General features: G+C 38.6%; 1 protein-coding gene across 4 annotated transcripts in view; it reads left to right on the plus strand.

Moving 5' to 3' along the window:
• masp1 (MBL associated serine protease 1) overlaps window positions 1–19,271 on the plus strand; it is a 67,723-nt gene that overhangs the window by 3,578 nt on the left and 44,874 nt on the right. For all 4 annotated transcript variants that reach the window (NM_001386256.1, NM_001386257.1, XM_073922594.1 and 1 more), the window contains exons 3-6: window positions 6,554–6,731; window positions 6,810–6,941; window positions 9,564–9,760; window positions 12,630–12,777. In NM_001386256.1, the coding sequence (NP_001373185.1) occupies window positions 6,554–6,731; window positions 6,810–6,941; window positions 9,564–9,760; window positions 12,630–12,777 (655 nt within the window). The remainder of the gene's footprint in view (window positions 1–6,553; window positions 6,732–6,809; window positions 6,942–9,563; window positions 9,761–12,629; window positions 12,778–19,271) is intronic.

The following is a 19,271-nucleotide window of genomic DNA, read 5'->3' on the forward strand; positions in this document are numbered from 1 at the left end:
AAACGCACCCCTGTTCTCTTATTATTGATTTTCATTTTATTTAAAGACCTTGTTTGTGGAGATGTATGGGGCAACGTTTTGTTTTTAAACTCAGATTTTAGTGCAGAGCATTGACTTCATATAATCTTAATGGTCTGCATTGTCTGTCAACAGAAACACAAAAAATGTTTTCTGAGGAACTTGGCTGAAATAATATTGACTAGGCTGTATAAATCAAAACCAATGAAAATGGCCTGAATACGACATGATGACATTATGATAACGTCATCATTTGTTGACCTTTTAAGTAAGCTTTGGCTACCTTTCATTGAATATATTTGGCAGCACTGACTACATGCCTGCAAACAGGCACACACACACACACACACAAAAACTTGCACTGTGAGACCTGTTTGCAAGTCTGCATTTTCAGGTCTCCAAAACATGGTATGATCAAAAGTTTTGAGTTTTTACAAAAAACAGTGTTAGTGTGAACACCACTGTTTAAAACATGGTAATACTTGGTCTCAGTGTGTATGTTTTTAGTTCAAAAGTTGAAATTATTATTCTTTTTATCCTGTTTTGTTGGTATTGATTTCGAAGGCTCTTCATTTCAGACAATTAAAGAGCACATAGATCCGTCTAGACGTGCCTAAAAGATCTTTTGTTATGTTTATTGTAAGCCTCTTACTTCAAGTCTCGGAATTTTATTGTTTCAATGGGTCAGAATAGCATTTGGTAGACAGGTCTGTGGCAGATGCCCTGGTATCCTGGGTGGATAGAGTTAATGGCATTTAATTCACAAGAGCCAGTGTGATGCCCACACTACTGGGGGGCATATTCATATTCAAATACTCTCAGTGGGCCCCACAGCAACCTGCTATGGAAACAAGCCAGCAGACCAAAAAACCGGGTGGCAGACAAAAAGTTTACAGACACACATAATGACTGTTGCACATGTGAACATGCATACAGGGTTTTAAAGAAGAGTTTAGACATTTCCTGGTGATACTGACAGCATGATAACCTTGAATAAAAATATCACAGTATTTTGATGACTGCTCTAAGATAAGTTGCTTTTGGGCGAAAAACAATAACTTTTTCCCCATTGAGCACTATATTTTTTTATTTTAAGAAATATTTTGGAACAGTAAACATGTCAGGCTAAATAATTAAAATACACTCACCTGCCACTTTATTAGGTACACCGTACTAGTACTGGGTTGGACCCCCTTTTGCCCTCAGAACTGCCTTAATCCTTTGTGGCATAGATTCAACAAGGTACTGGAAATATTCCTCAGAGATTCTGGTCCATATTACCATGATCGCATCACGCAGTTGCTGCAGATTTGTCGGCTGCACATCCATTATGCGAATCTTCCATTCCACCACATCCCCAAGGTGCTCTATTGGATTGAGATCTGGTGATTGTGAAGGCCATTTGAGTACAGTGAACTCATTGTCATGTTCAAGAAATCAGTCTGAGAGGATTCACGCTTTATGACGTGACACGTTATCCTGCTGGAAGTAGCCAACAGAGAATGGGTACACTGTGGTCATAAAGAAATAGACATGGTCAGCAACAATACTTAGGCTGTGGCGTTGACATGATGCTCAATTGGTACTAATGGGCCCTAAGTGTGCCAAGAAAATATCCCCCACACCATTACACCATCACTTCCAACCTGAACCATTGATACAAGGCAGAATGGATTCATACTTCCATGTTGTTGATGCCAAATTCTGACCCTTCCATCCGAATGTTGCGGCAAAAATCAAGACTCATCAGACCATGAAACGTTTTTCCAATCATCTATTGTCCAATTTTGGTGAGCCTGTGTGAATTGTAGCCTCAGTTTGCTATTCTTAGCTGACAGGAGTAGCACCTGGTGTGGTCTTCTGCTGCTGTAGCTCATCTGCCTCAAGGTTGGACGTGTTGTGCATTCAGAGATGCTCGTCAGCATACCTCGGTTGTAATAAGAAACTCGGTTGAAACACTCAGACCAGCCTGTCTGGCACCAACAACCATTCCACATTCAAAGTCACTTAAATCACCTTTCTTCCCCATTCGGTTGCTCGGTTTGAACTGCAGCAGATCGTACTGACCATGTCTATATGCTGAAATTCATTGAGTTGCTGCCATGTGACTGGCTGATTTGAAATTTGCGCTAACAAGCAGTTGGACAGGTGTACCTAATAAAGTGGCCGGTTAGTGTGTATCATTAACTTCTGTTGTCTTCATTAGTTTCAAAAACACAGAAATTCAGTGAAATGCAGCGTGTCCCACATTTGAACTCCTTTAAAAAAGGCTAATAACCTTGCCTGTTGTGCAGTCATTTAGCTTGAGGTGTGTCTGGTGAAATAGCTGTGCAATTAGGATTCTTGCATTGGCATAAGCATGTCTCACACATCTTTGGTAACTGGGGGTTACCGTCCGTTCACTGACACGGGTAAAGTAAACACTCAAGCTGGGAGCCAGATAAGAGACATGTTTAGTGCTGTTTGCGTGTGCTTGTGTGAGTGTTTGTGAGCACAATGAAGACTTGGCTGTGGTCTCGGTCTGCAGTGTTTGCATGTTTGATTGACAGTTTGGCTGTCTGCTGAGTGTAATTGTGTTGATGCGGATGCCAGTTTTTGTGTTTGTGCAGATATTTCTTAAATTGAGGGTTTGGCAGCATTCTTTGGTGTAATTTGTGCGGGTTCATCCAAAGAAGGAGAGACTGGGAGTGTTCAAACTGTGTGGCCTTTTATATGTTCATGCAGGTATATTTAGAAAGTGGTAATCTTTTCAGCATTTTACTCTCACTGATGCTTTTGATATTATTTGTTTTGTGAAAAAAAGATGAAATGCTGTGGGAAAAGGCACCATCAACGTTCTGCATATAATGGAAAAATGACAATTAAATAGAGACAACATGGAAATGAGTAAATTGTGGATGATTTATCACTTTAAATGTGCATACGGAGTTACACAAATGGAAAAACAAATTGCCTGCGATAATTTATCGGACATTATGATAGTGATTATGCATATCAGAGTAGATTATTTTGGTTTTCAAATGCAAAAATACTGATATTAAATATAAGTGCGTCCATTTTTAGCTATGTAAGTAAATCCCCGGCGACACTGTTGCTCACTGTTGGTTAATGTTTTAATTTTAGAAGTTCCATACATGGTGGAATGGTGGCTAAGTGGTTAGTCTCACAGCAGAAATATTGCTGGTTCGAGTCCCGGCTGGTTCAGTTGGCATTTCTGTGTAGATCTGGCATGTTCTCCCCGTGTTCACATGGGTTTCCTCCAAATGCTCCTGTTTCCCCCCACAGTCCAAAGAGATGCAGTATAGGTAGGTCCACACGGAATCTGCACGCGCAGAATTCTGCAGATTTTCCGCAGAATTACGCAGATTTTTAGCCATCATTAATTCTGTTTATTTACTTGAGTAAATGTGTGTAAATCTGTATTTATTCATTTTTTTTTATTAATTAAAGTAATATTATTGACTAATATGAAAATGTTCATCAGATTTATGTACAATGCAGTGTGTACAGTCATATTTTCTGTCTTTTAGTGGAGATATTATATGAGAGACTTGATTTGTTTACCAAATAAAGTAAATCTAATTGGATTTGCATTTTAAACATTAAATAAAATTTTAAAAGGTATTACTTTTTATTTCATATATTAAGGTTTTACTTACGATACTCCCAAAATTCTCAGCAGAAATAGCAAAAAACGTCCGCAGATTTCGTCTGGCCCTAGAGGTGAATTGAGTAAACTAAATTGGCCGTAGTGTATGTGTGAGACTGAGTATGGATGTTTTCCAGTACTGGGTTGCAGCTGGAGGGGCATCTATTGTGTAAAAGATATGCTGGATAAGTTGGCGGTTGATTCCGCTGTGGCGTTCCCTGATTAATAAAGGGACTAAGCCGAAGGAAAATGAATGAATGAAGTATATTCCCAGTATTGCAAATCTGTCTTATGTGCTTCATATGGTACAATAGATTTGTGAAAGTCTTATGGGTTTGTATGATACAATAAAAAATAATATAGATAAGCATTATCCAAACTTCATTTTCATATGAGCCTTTAGGAAACTAGTTTTGTTGAAACTGTCGTCTGTTTTTAATAAGAGTTTCTTGATAAATAACAATTTAAAAAGAGTATATGGAAACACTTTATTTTGATACTCCATTTGAATATTAGTAGACTGTCTGCTTAATATCTGTTGATACTGCTCATTCAATAGACATTTAGCTGACTTTAAGAAACTTTGCAAGTACATGTGAACTTGTACTAACCCTAACCCCAACCTAACAGTCTACTTATAATATAATGAGAATGTCTTGGCAAGGAGATGCAATGTAACTTATATTTAACAAACGGACCATCAAAATAAAGTGTGAACGAGTAGATTATTACATGTATTTACTGTATAGAAAAACACATATAGACTGAATGGGGTCCAGAAATTTTGTCCCTGTAATTTGTCCAAAAAGGAAATACGTATAAATATATTAGATATTATGATATTCATTTACCAGTGATGGGTTGCGGCTGGAAGGGCATCCGCTGCGTAAAAACTTGCTGGATAAGTTGGCGGTTCATTCCGCTGTGGCAACCCCGGATTAATAAAGGGACTAAGCCAACAAGAAAATGAATGAGTGAATGAATGATATTCATTATACATATTAGAATATATTATTTTGGTTAGCAAATGCAAAAATACTGATACTTTAACACAGGTTTGGTCAATTTTAGCTACATAAGTAGATTCCAAAATATAATAAGAGAATTCCGAAAGTATTTCGGCGTTTTACTTAATCCTGAGCTTTTCTTCAAAGCACACAAAATTTGGTTTGCAAATTAAGAGTTTGAGTTTTACTATCGAAATCGTTCTTGCTTGGGCAACACAGTGGCACAGTGCGTAGTAAAATTGCCTCACAGCAAGAAGGTCACTGGTTTGAACCTCGGCTGGGTCAGTTGGCATTTCTTTGAGGACTTTGCATGTTCTCCCTGTATTGGTGTGGGTTTCCTCCGGGTGCTCTGGTTTCCCCCACAAGTCCAAAGACATGTGGTTGGTGAATTGGGTAAGCTAAATTGTCCATAATGTGTGTGTGTGTGTGTGTGTGTGTGTGTGTGTGTGTGTGTGTGTGTGTGTGTGTGTGTGTGTGTGTGAATAAGTGTGTATAGATGTTTCCAAGTGATGGCTTGCAGCTGGAAGGGCATCAGCTGCGTAGAACATATGCTTTATAAGTCGGTGGTTCATTCCGCTGTGGCAACCCCAGATTAACAAAGGGACTAGGATGAAAAATAAATAAATAAATGAATGAATGGATTCTGCTTTTCTCTTAAAGCTCGTAAACCTTTTGGTGTCTACAACATTTTCCACTATGGTCATAAAGGCTTGACTATAGTGGTGTTTTATATGAATGCCTCAACCAAATGTCTTCAGCCTTTAAACTCTGTTTATCACAGCTCTTTAAGGTTTGTTACAGGCTGTCATAGACTAGCTCATTATTATGAACTGTATACCAAAGCTGCGTGGCCTCTCTTAAATGTAAGAAGGTATATTTACTGGATGACTCTAGTCTACAAAACTCTTCCTGGTGTGGTGCCTTCTTAATAGGTCAAAAAGCCACTGTGCCCTACGTTCAAGTAAAATTGAACATTTGTCTGTTGCTTGGGTTCAAACTGAAATAGGGAAGCGAGCTTTTAGTCATGCCACCCCTCATCCTGGAATACACTCAAGTCTGAAATGAAAATGTCTGAGCTCATCCTGATTAAATAAATTCGCTCTATCCTTTATATTTCTTAATGTATGTGTTTTTGACAGTATGGCTGAATAACCAAACTTGTAAATGAGATCTCGATCTCAGTGTTTTTTTTTTTGTTTTATCTGGTTAAATAAAGAAACATTATAATATTTAGAAGTGTCTAATGCACACCAATGCTGATTTTGTATGAAAGAATAAAAACTGGAACATTGTGAATCTTTACCAAATCTTTATTGTCATGAGATCTTTCAGAAAAATCTTCTGAAAATTGTTTTCTATTTTTATTATAAGAATGTCTTAATGAGTAGCAAGTTCAAAAGAATAAATAATAAGCATATTGTTACATTACACACTTTCAAAAATGATATTTACTGTTTGGTGTAACTAGTTAAAATGAGCTGAAACAACACAATTCTCTAGGTTTTTTTGGGGACAACTTAATTCCTTTATGTTGTTTCAACACAACTTGATTATGTGGAACCCAGCATGTTTTACAGTGCATGTACACTCAAATTATGTTTATTGTTTGTTCAAACTACTTATTTAAAATGACCTGAAACAACACAATTCAAAAGTATTTTTAGGGATAACTTGACTTGTTTTATGCCCAATACACTTAAATTGTATAAAACTAATAAGTTAACTTAATTCCTTCATGTTGTTTTAACACAAATCTATTGTGTGGTACCCAACACTTGTTACAATGTATATTTACTATATTGAGAAAAACACGTATAGACTGAGAGTCAGAATCAGACTGAGACTGGGCTCATTATTGCTGTAATTTGCATTCACACAGGTATATTCAGACATCGAGGAACTGGCTGTTTTTTGTGGAAGAGAGAAAACTGACACAGAACGGGTTCCTGCATCAGATATCATCCTGTCTCCAGGAAACGTGCTCAGTGTGGCTTTCCGTTCAGACTTTTCCAATGAGGAACGCTACTTTGGATTTGAGGCTCACTTCAGTGCGATTGGTGAGTGTATCGATAAACATAATCATGTTTGCTTTCTAGTTTCTTACAGAAATTTCTCTTCATTTTATCTTTCTGCAGATGTAGATGAATGCAGAGACAGAAATGATGAAGATCTTGTCTGTGATCATTTCTGCCACAACTACATTGGCGGCTTTTACTGTTCCTGTCGTTTTGGGTTCCTGCTTCATTCCGACAACAGAACCTGTAAAGGTAGAGTTTGAGAATCACAGAATTTAATGACATTTCTAGAGCCCAAAAAGTGCAAAATTGCTAGATTTTTCTGTACTTGTGTGTTCTACACTCTGGGTTTAACAGATTATATAATTTGTCTGTACCACTGAAAGTTGCACATGATTTTAAAAAGAAACAAAAGAGGATTTGATTCTTAGCAGAAAGAGATCCCTCATATTGTGCCCAAATAGCAAATTGAGTTTTCTGAAATTGTTTGGGTTTGGACAGATACACTCACCGGTCACTTAATTTGGTACACCTGTTCAACTGCTTGTTACCGCAAATTTCTAATCAGCCAATCACATGCCAGCAACTCTATGTATTTAGGAATGTAGACATGGATCATGCTGCAGTTCAAACTGAACATCAGAATGGGGAAGAAAGGTGATTTAAGTGACTGAATGTGGCATGGTTGTTGGTGCCGGGCTGCTCTGAGTATTTCAGAAACTACTGAACTACTGGGATTTTCATGAACAACCATCTCTAGGGTTTACAGAGAATGGTATGAAAAGGCGAAAATATCCAGTGAGCGGAAGCTCTGTGGGCGCAAATGCCTTGTTGAAGAGAATGGCCAGACTGGTTCGAGCTGATAAAAAGGCAACAGTAAATCAAATATCCAATTGTTACAACCGAGGAATGCAGAAGAGCATCTCTAAATGCACAACATGTCCAACCTTGAAGCGGATGGGCTATCAGTAGAAGACCAAACCGGGTACCAATCCTGTCAGCTTAAAACAGGTAACTGAGGCTACAATTCGCACAGGCTCACCAAAATTGGACAATAGAAGATCGGAAAAACGTTGCCTGGTCTGATGAGTCTCGATTTCTGCTGCAATATTTGGATCGTAGGGATCGTAGGATCGTAGAATTTGGCATCAACAACATGAAAGCATGAATCCATCCTGCCTTGTATTAACGGTTCAGGCTAGTGGTGGTGGTGTAATGGTGTGGGTTATATTTTTTGGCACACTTTGGGCCCATTAGTACCAATTGAGCATCGTGTCAATGCCACAGCTTAGGTTGGTATTCATTTTGCTGTTTTAATTCAGATATGTAAAGTTTTATTATTATTATTATTATTATTATTATTATTATTATTATTATTATTATTATTATTATTATTATTATTATTATTGCTGATCTGGATAAATTATCCTATCTCTGACTGAGGAATCATAATAACATCCAAACCATGATTCGTTGCACACCTTCTTGAGTAAATATCCAGCAAATCACTGAACTACTGACCAAATAGTATTGGTGTTTTTACACGTCCCTAGAACAGAAGTTTGACCCATTTCTTTTCTGCTTTGCTGCTAAACAATGGCAGTTTAAACACTGTTTATATGTGGCTGAATGAAGAAAATCCTTTAATTCTCCTAATACCCCTGAAAATGTTAATTAGTCAGTTAAGTTCACGTCACAACTAAAAAGATCATTCCTTTTGAGTGTGTGTGTGTGTGTGTGTGTGTGTGTGTGTGTGTGTGTGTGTGTGTGTGTGTGTGTGTGTGTGTGTGTGTGTGTGTGTGTTTGTGTGTGTGTGTGTGTGTGTGTGTGTGTGTGTGTGTGTGTGTGTGTGTGTGTGTGTTTATGCACTATAAAACTGCTTTTTAATTAAGTGTTGCCCATTTCTCATGATTCATAATAGTTTTCTGTGTATTTATGCTTTAAATTATGAAAAAAATATGGGACCTTGACCCCTTACAACTTTTGATGTTGAGAATTTATTTAACAAAGTAACTTTTATTGACATTTTGGTAGTTTTTTAAGAAATAATGTACAGTATTTATAAAGATCTATAAAATAGCAGAAAAAGTAGCTGTACTTGCATAAACACAGATAATATATTGTATCAGGCTTCTAATAATGTTAATAAAAGGGACTTTAAGCCACTTTCAACATCACAAGATGTCAGAGCAGAGATTGAAATCTTATAATTCCATTAAAAAGTGTAAATACTTTTAAAATTAAAAGTCACAAGCTACAAGCAGCAAGAGTTTTTATGTTGTCTTCATGTGTGTAAAACTGTCCTATAAATCACTTTTTTATATATGCATATTTACACATGAAAACCAAGCCGTCAGGAATTTGCTCTGAATTGCATAGATTTTTTTCAATAAATCTCATACCATTGGATTATCTAGGATTAGTTGATGGAATTTCTAATTAAAAAGCAGTGCTTTAGAATTTTTACAGTGTTGCGCATGTCCACTAATTAAAATGTGCACGTTTGTATAATGTTTGGAGATGTTGCTGTAATATGTTGTAGTGTTAGTTAATGTGTGTCTGTTTTATATCTGGCCTTTGCCCTCTCCTCTACTGATTGTAGCCAAGCACCAGCAGCTAAATATTTACATTGTGGTGGTCAGTGAGTTGTGGATAAACTTGTGAACTTCAAACACTCGATTAGAACAGTTGCAAGCTCTGACGCTTACATGCATTTCAATGTAATTGTTTACTTCTTATTTCGGAGGGATTTTAAAAGCCATTGTAGTGTAGATAGACTTGGTGTTTTGTAATTTTACGACTGCTGCTCATGCACATTTTTGCTTCGGATTCCGAATGATGCTGAAAACTAAAAGGTTGTGTTTGTAATTTCAGTGGAGTGCAATAAGAATGTGTACACGGAGCGCTCTGGAGAAATAACCAGTGCTGATTTCCCAAAAGCGTACCCCAAAAGCTCTGAGTGCAAGTACAGCATTGAGCTGGAGGAAGGTTTTCAAGTCAGTCTGGAGTTTGATGACACGTTTGATATCGAAGACCACCCTGAAGTCTCCTGCCCTTATGACTTTATCAAAGTGAGACTCCTACAGCTTTTCTGTGAATATTTTGTGTGTTTTTTTTATGAATATTTGAATATACAGTTAAAGTCAGAATTAATAGTCCCCCTGTATATTGTTGTCCCCAGTTTCTGTTTAATGGAAATAATTTTTCATCATATTTCTAAACATAATCATTTTAATAACTCATTTTTAATAACTGATTTATTTTATCTTTGCCATGATGACAATAAATAATATTTGACTAGATATTTTTCTAAATACTAGTATTCAACTTATATAGTGACATTTAAATTAATCACTAGATTAATTTGGCAAGTTAGAGTAATTAAGCAAGTCATTGTGTAACAGTGGTTTGTTCTGTAGAACAATTGCTTAACGGGGCATATAATTTTGACCTTAAAATGGTTTTATGAAAATTCAAAACTGCTTTTATTTAAGCTGAAATAAAACAAATAAGACTTTATGCAGGAGAAAATATATTATCGGAAATACTGTGAAAATTTTCTTGCTCTGTTAAACATTTTCTTTTTGAAAAAGAAAAACTAATTCACATTTTGACTTCAACTGTAGGTCAAAAACGAGATAGCATCAAAATAAATTGACTGTGATTTTTTATTTTTTTTATATATACACTGAAATCATAACACTCTTAAATGACTATTTTAATGTGTTTGATAAAGTATGACATTATATATTAAAATATGACAGTAATATTTGATAATAACCTTTGTAAAAATATTTAAAATAATATTCCATCATAATTCAGTGTGGCAGAGAAATTTATGTAAAAGCGATTCAATATTCTCATCATATTTAATATGTAAAAATGTACTACATTTTAATTACATTTAAAAAAATTTAAAACATGTTATCAACATAACTGTACAACCTTAAATGATAGTGTAAAATATAAACATATACATGAAAAATTAATAAGTAGTTTGTGGTGACACTACTGAATGGTAAATAATTATTCTAAATACACCTGACAATAATTTTTGGTATATAATTAATGTACTGTTCTACTGCTACTGCACATTTAATGGCATTTGATCATTTTTTTAATGAAGAGTTACAGATAGCGTATAATTAGATCATATAATTTATTATAGCTTATTGTTATATAATGCCACTTATATATACATACTAAAGGTAAGTCATTCTGTTTTTCATAATTTGTAGTTAACAATAAAAGATTACTCTAAAGAAAAGCATTATCCTAAATATTTGCACTATATTAAAGAGCACCTATGATGAAAATCAACTTCTGTCAGCAGTTTGACTGAACTGTGTGTAGGTATAGTACAGGGATCACCAAACTTGTTCCTGGAGGTCCGGTGTGCTGCAGATTTTAGCTCCAACCCTAATCCAACACAACTGAACAAGCTAATCAAGGTCTTACTAGGTATACTTGAAGCACCCAGGCAGGTGTGTTGAGGCAAGTTGGAGCTAAACACTGCAGGGACACCAGCCCTCCAGTAACAAGATTGTTGACCCCTGGTATAGTGTGTCCACTGTCATATTGGAGTGAAATAACCCAACGAATCTCTTTTTTAAAATTTCCTGACGCTTAAATAGGATACAAATCTCAGTGGTTTTGAGGCCCACCGCAACGTGACATTTAAAAGTGTGTTTTTCCCCACCCACCGAATTGATTGACAGGTGCCATGTTTCTATAATAACATGTATACACATGTCCACAGAACACTTTTTTGCAAAGAAACCAGGATTAAAAAATCAGTTCCAACTCTAAGTTTTAAAAACAGAGCATGTTTGTAGTAAAGACAGTAAAATTGCTATGTAATTCCTAACCGCTATAATCACCACGGCTGCATGGTGTCAGTAAAAGCGCTTTTATATGTATGTGTGTGGTGGCATTTGTGTGTGATTCATCATTTCAGAAAGGCTTGATTAAACTCCACCACAAATACATGAATTACTTGATATTTCTGACTAATGAGCTGTATTTCAGCTTCATCCGTGTCTGTCTCTGTCACTGACTTCTGTTTATCTGCTGTAACGCAGGAGATGCAGATATGCACGTGGAACAGTGGGCGGGGAGAAGAAGCTCATTTGCATTTAAAGCCACAGGCTACAAAATTCTGGAGGCTATAATAAATAATCTGATTGGTATTTTGAGCTGAAACTTGACAGATGCATTCTGGAGACACCAAATGCTTATCTTGTAAGGGGTAAAATAGGTTCCCTTTAAACATTCATTCATTTCAAGTCCATTTATTAATCTGGGGTCGCCACAGAGGAATGAACCGCCAACTTATCCAGCATATATTTTACGCAGCGGATGCCCTTCCAGCTACAGCCCATCACTTGAAAACATCCATCCACACTCATTCCCACTCATACACTATTGACAATTTAGCCTACCCAAATCACCATAGCGCATGTCTTTTGACTTGTGGGGATCTTCACAAGTCCAAAGACATGTTCTCCTCCGAACATGGGGAGAACATGCAAACTCCACACAGAAATGCCAACTGACCCAGCCGAGGCTTGAACCAGTGACCTTAATGTTGTGAGGTGAATGCTACCCACTGCGCCACCGTGCAGCCCCCCCTTTAAATGTTAATTTATTAATATAGGTTTATTTTAATATGGAGTGTTCAATGCGCTTTTACATAAATCATAAAAACAATGTGTTCAAATATTATTACTTTAATAACAGATTAATGTAAAGAAAAGGGTTATTGTCTTTCAGTCTATACTGTTACAGTATGTGCAGTAGATAAAACTTATTGTTTCCTTTTCAAATCAATTTTACTAATAGTTTAATACAAATTATTTTAAGTTTTTTGGGGAAAGAAATATGTGCATTGCTAAATAAAATATGTAGTGTATGATATTTTTCAATCATGTTTATCCACAGATTCAGGCAGGAGAGAAAGAGTTTGGTCCATTTTGTGGTGAGAAGTCACCTGGGAAGATCCAGACAGGAAGTAACATCGTCAACATCCTGTTTCACAGTGACAACTCCGGAGAGAATCTCGGCTGGAAACTCACTTACACCTCTACAGGTTAGAAATTCACTGCACCATACGATTGTTCATTTAGAAGTCTTGAAAACATAGGTGGGTTAATTATGTTTTGTACTGTTTGACTGTGTTTCTACTTGACATTAACATGCTTCTATGGGTTATCCAATGACAGCTGGTCAGACAAGACTAATTAACATTTCCATCTGCTAAATCATATGTTTAATTTGATGTTGTGACCACTGGTGTTTGGATGAAAATGAAAATATCAGATGGAAACGAGGCCTAGAAATAAGAATCTATACATGTGAATAAATCTAGATTCTTATCTAGATATAAGAATGTTTTATGTACCATTTTCCACCCATGACTACTGCATTTAAAATTTGCACTGTACTTCCAAACTAAGTGATACAGTACATGTGGCTCTGTGCTTTAATGTTTTTCATTATTAAATATTGTTGCACTTTTTAAGGTGACATTAGTATCACAAACTTTTAAATAAACCAGTCTTTTCTTTAAACCAGTCTTTACAGTACAGTAAAATTCAATATGTATCTATAATGTCAGTGTGGAAGGACTCATCTCAAGATTTTGGGGTTATTCATGGTCTGCTCAAAGTAATTTGTTAAAGGTCCTGTGAAATTAAAATGACGTTTTGTAGATGTCAGCATCAGTCTAGATAGCTCCAAAGCAGTGACACAATTCATATTTAGAAGATATGAAACTTATACAAGCATCCAAAGCTTGCAGTTTGTCTATTTCGCCTAAATGGATCGACTATTTTTTCATGTCACCTCATACTTCCGTTTCTCATCAAATCTTGACCAATCAAATGCTCTTTAGTATCTCTCATACCCTATTTCTCATTTGCTTCTCAATGTGATGCGCTTGAGCTCAACCACGCTCACAGGCAGAGCTGTGATGAAAGCAGAAAGCTACTGGTTGTTTCTTAAAAAGGGAAGGAGCTGATATGAGTCCCGTCCTGTCCTAATGTTTTTGGTTGAGATTAAACATCAAATTAAAATGCACATTTCAAAGCATTTCACAGGATCTTTGATTCTAATAAGTGAAGTTTCACAAGCTAATTCCGAGAGGAGCACGTGATATGATTGACCGCAGCTGGTCTCTCATCTACAATCATTAGTTAGCCAATCAGATTAATCCAAACTCATTATAAGTCGCCTAGGAAAAATTACTCCCTTATCTTCCTTTACAGAACAAACCCCTCATCCACCTCTTCTTCCCCTCTCAGGGGAGCTCTCGAGAACTTAAACTTTACAGACACATTCTTACAAAAGACTTATCTTAAATCTTGAAAAAGGGGTAAAATAGTTGTCCTTTAAAGGAACTATTTTTAAGCATGAATCCTTTTAAAATGTTAACATTTTTATCAAAATAAACTTTACAAATCTGATTTTTATTTTATGTTGCTCTTTTTTATTGTTATATATATTTTTTTTTCAAGAGTTCACACTTAGATAGTGCTTGACTATTTAAGCTAGTTTGGCATGCTGTCCCGGGAGAGAACCCTGAGCTCGGTGATAGATGAGCCCAAGGCTCCCGCCTGGTCAATAAGCATTAGGAGGGATATGAGATCAGGTAGTTCTCGATAGCTCCCAAAATAAATCACTATTGGCGCTAATTTGTAGTATGTGCTTGTGACTTTAACTTTGCATGGTTTTTTAGGTGTGGGAGGAAACCGGAGTACCCGGAGAAAACCCACGCGAACACGGGGAGAACATGCAAACTCCGCACAGAGAGTATCGGTTGGCTCAGCTAGTGTTGAACCAATGACCTCCTTGCTGTGAGGCAACAGTGCTAGCCACTGAGCCGCCGTGACGCCCGAACTGAGGAGGAGGGAGAAGGGAAGGATGGGGGGGTTTTCCAAAAACGAAGATGAGGAATGGAGTTTAGGCTGGATATTTATATTAAATTTAGAGTGATCCGATTGGCTAGTTAGTGATTAGTGATACGGATCAGCTGTAGTCAATTCTATCACGTGCTCCTCTCGAAATTAGTTTGGGAAACTTCACTTCAAGAGTTCACACTTAGATAGTGCTTGACTATTTAAGCTAGTTTGGCATGCTGTCCCGGGAGAGAACCCTGAGCTCGGTGATAGATGAGCCCAAGGCTCCCGCCTGGTCAATAAGCATTAGGAGGGATATGAGATCAGGTAGTTCTCGATAGCTCCCCATAAATGCCATTGTGTCGGGACAGCAGCCGTGTATTCGAAGAACGCCCCCCAAAAGGCTAGAATTGCTATATCCGGCTGCTGGATATAGTGATTTGAGAAGAAATTAGAGAGGTAGAGGAGATGCAGGCTTGTAAGAGCCTTGATGGGAAAAGATGGGACTCTATCTCCGATGGAGGTAGTGTAAAAATAGGCAAATGTTATGAAATAATGTATATGTCCGCATGCGGGCATATAATTATCTATTCATATGGGCATATATCCATATACGCACGTGTGCTGTGTTTTTTTTTTTTTTTTTTTTTTTTTTTTTTTTTTTTTTTTTTTTTTAATATGCACATATGAATAGGTAAAATAAAACAAATTAAGCTCGTGGAGTGACTCGTGCTCGTAGTCACAGTTCGGGAAGAGCTTAGGGGTGACGGCACTAGTGAAAATGTATATGCGCGGCGTAGGCGCACGCGGCATATGATTATATTATTCATATAGGCATATATTTGTAGGCATGTTGCGCATTCCTCATATATGCGTATATAAACAGTCAAAGCAAAATAAATAAACAAAAGAAGCTAGGGCTGGTGGGGGGGGGCAGTGACGTGACTCGTGCTCGTAGTCACAGCTCGGGAAGTTGAGCTATCAAAGGCTGGTTCTAGAAGGAGTCGGGAAGGGGAAAATTTGGCCGATGGAGACTCCTACTAGAGGAAAAAGGGGGGTTTTAAGCTCTGGGACCGCTCCTGCGGTGGCCAGAGCTTAGGGGTGACAGCACTATGTAAAAATGTATATATCCGCATGCGTGGGCGCATGCGGGCATATGATTCTGTTATTCATATAGGCATATATTTGTAGGCGTGCCATACACACTCCTCATATATGCGTATATAAATGATCAAAGCAAAATAAGATAAATAAAAGAAGCTAGGGCTGGTGGGGGGGGGGGCAGTGACGTGACTCGTGCTCGTAGTCACAGCTCGGGCAGTTGAGCTATCAAAGGCTGGTTCTAGAAGGAGTCGGGAAGGGGGAATTTTGGCCGATGGAGACTCCTTCTAGAGGGCAAAAGGGGTTTTAAGCTCTGGGACCGCTCCTGCGGTGGCCAGAGCTTAGGGGTGACAGCACTATGTAAAAATGTATATATCCGCATGCGTGGGCGCATGCGGGCATATGATTCTGTTATTCATATAGGCATATATTTGTAGGCGTGTCATACACACTCCTCATATATGCGTATATAAATGATCAAAGCAAAATAAGATAAATAAAAGAAGCTAAGGCTGGTGGGGGGGGGCAGTGACGTGACTCGTGCTCGTAGTCACAGCTCGGGAAGTTGAGCTATCAAAGGCTGGTTCTAGAAGGAGTCGGGAAGGGGGGAATTTGGCCGATGGAGACTCCTTCTAGAGGGAAAAAAGGGGGTTTAAGCTCTGGGACCGCTCCTGCGGTGGCCAGAGCTTAGGGGTGACAGCACTATGTAAAAATGTATATATCCGCATGCGTGGGCGCGTGCGGGCATATGATTCTGTTATTCATATAGGCATATATTTATGTGGGCGTGCTATACTCGCTCCTCATATATGCGTATATAAATGATCAAAGCAAAATAAGATAAATAAAAGAAGCTAGGGCTGATGGGGGGGGCAGTGACGTGACTCGTGCTCGTAGTCACAGCTCGGGAGTTGAGCTATCAAAGGCTGGCTTCGCAGGAGTCGGGGAAGGAGGGAGGAAATGGAGACTCCTCTGAGCGGGGTGGTGGTGATGCTGGGCGGGGATTGGCGGGGGTGGGGGTGGGGGGGGGATAGTTACGTTATGGGTTGGTATTATGACTCATTGACATGGTCTTCTGGGCTTCTTTAAGATGACTTTGGCTTAGGCGAATGTATGACTTGAAGGCATCAGATGTCCACCTCCCCAATGTCTGTATATGCTGTTGAGATAGTCCTCTATGAGCTGCGGTAGTGGCGGCTCCGATTCTAAATGAGTGGCTGGAGTATGGTTCTGGAGAAATGCCAGAAAGGCGAAGGACTGCTTTAAGGTGTTTTTGAAACCAGAAGCGTGTTACTGGGCGAGATAAATCATCTATGAAAAGGGGGGAGAGAGGGGTGGGATTGAGAGTTTTTCTGTAGTGAATGTATGCTAGGAGTGTTTGAAACGGGAATGTAGAGGAGGGGATGTCGAATATGTAAATTAGGTGTCCTTTGCGTGATTGATCGGTCTTGCTTTGCTTGATGAGGAAGGATATTGTTTCCCCGTCAACCAAAGTTAGATCTGATATGGTGGGGTGGATGCTGGGCACGAATTTTGAAGTTATAGAAATTTCGGAACATCTTAGGAATCCGAAAAAAGAAAGTATGAACATAGCATCCAGGGTACGATCTGTGTGTGTGGATACATAGCCTTTACGAAGGGTGGAGATACATTTAGACAGTATATGGTGTGTGATGGGCAGCCTAGAGTCTGGGAGGGAGGGGTGGGTTTTTTGAACGCCTTTAATAAGAAGGCTGGTTTGCGAATTTGCTATATCATCTGAAGTAGAGCCATGAATTAACTTGTGAAAGAATTGGATGCCACTTAAATAGCTTCTGATGGAGCTGGCTTGTATGTTTTTGTATGAATGGAGGTATGTGATGAATGAGGTAATTGTAAGCAAGGAAAAATCTGGAAATGATGTGTTGTACAGGAAATGGAAATGTTTGAATGTATTCCATGCAGTAAGATATGTTTGTAAAGTTCTAGGAGCAACAGCATTTAAAATAAGGGAGATGGACGTCTGATGCAGGTGATGCATAGGGTGGTTTATAGGAATATCATCTCTGAATAAGGAGGCACTGGATGCGGATGTAGATCTGCTTCTGGTGCGAGCATTCGAAATTTCTGAAACAGAAAACGAGAGAGAGAGTCAGCAATTTGATTATGAAAACCTGGTACATGTTTAGCTGTTATGATAAACTGTTTTTTGGCGGAGGTCCAAATGAGGCGGCGGAGGAGCGGCATTAGCGCGGGAGAGTGTGAGCGCCTTTTGTTAATGCATTGAACAACGGCTTCATTGTCGCAATGGACTAGAATGCTGGAGGCGGACCATTCATCTCCCCACAATATGGAAGCGGCGACTAAAGGATATAATTCGAATAGTGCTGACGATTGATGGTGAGGGGGAATTTCGATCATTTGGTGAGGCCATGAAGATGCGAACCAGCGACCCTGGTAGTATCCACCGAACCCTATTGAGGGAGCGGCGTCTGTGTATAGTTGAATATCGATCGGGGATTCTATCAGGTCGCTATAGAAAAAGGAACAGCCATTCCAGCACTTTAGGAAGGAAATCCAAAGGCTGAGTTCGTGACGGCATTGGTCGGATAGAGAGAGAGAATCATCTAATCCGGGGACCGATGCTGCTAATTGGAGAAGGTGAGTTACAAAGGGACGTCCTTGGGGAATGATACGCATGGCGAAATTTAAATGTCCTAAAATGGACAAAAGTTCGCGCTTTGAGCAATTTTGATTTTCCAAAAATATTGAGGATAATGCGATGATGCGGTCGATTTTTTCTTTAGGTAAGGAGGCTTGGAATTTGTTTGAATCCAATTTGATGCCTAAAAATTCTAGTGAAGTACCAGGTCCCGAAGTTTTTTCCTCTGCGAGCGGAATGCCGAGATTGTCGAAAACTGTTTTTGTTATTGTCAGGTGTTCTGTTGCGGGGTTACTCGGGGGTGAGATAATGAGGAAATCGTCGAGGAGATGTAGTATGTGCGCGATGCCGTAGTTATTTGACAGGATCCAGCATATAGCTTCCGAAAGCATGTCAAATATTTTTGGACTACTTCTGCATCCGAAGGTAAGGCGTACGGCGAAGTAGAATTTAGATCTCCAATTAATGCCAAAGAGATGCCAGTAGTCGGGGTGTAACGGCATAACTTTGAATGCCGAGGAAATGTCTACTTTAGCGAGCCAAGCGTTGCGGCCGACTAATTTGATCAGGGATATCGCTTGGTCTATATCGTGGTAGTTTAGCGCGTATTCCTCTGGAGGAATGATGCTGTTAATGCTAGAGAAGCAAGAATTATGAGGGGATGAAAGGTCGATTATGAGGCGTTTTTTGCCAGAAAATTTTCTGGTAGCTATGCCGATTGGACTAATTCGGTATACTCTGAAGGGGGGAGCAAGAAAGGGACCGATCATAAAATTATTATCGATCTCTTTCTTGATCAGTTGATCTACGACTTCTGGTTCTGCGGTGGCTGACATTAAATTAGGGCAGGCCAGGTTGTAGGACGGAAGAGTAGAGACGCCGGGGTGAAATCCGTTGGATAAACCTGTAATGAGAAAATCAGAGAAGTTAGAATCAGGGTGCAAA

Source organism: Danio rerio, chromosome 15 (assembly GCF_049306965.1).
Source record: "Danio rerio strain Tuebingen ecotype United States chromosome 15, GRCz12tu, whole genome shotgun sequence".
NCBI lineage: Eukaryota > Metazoa > Chordata > Actinopteri > Cypriniformes > Danionidae > Danio > Danio rerio.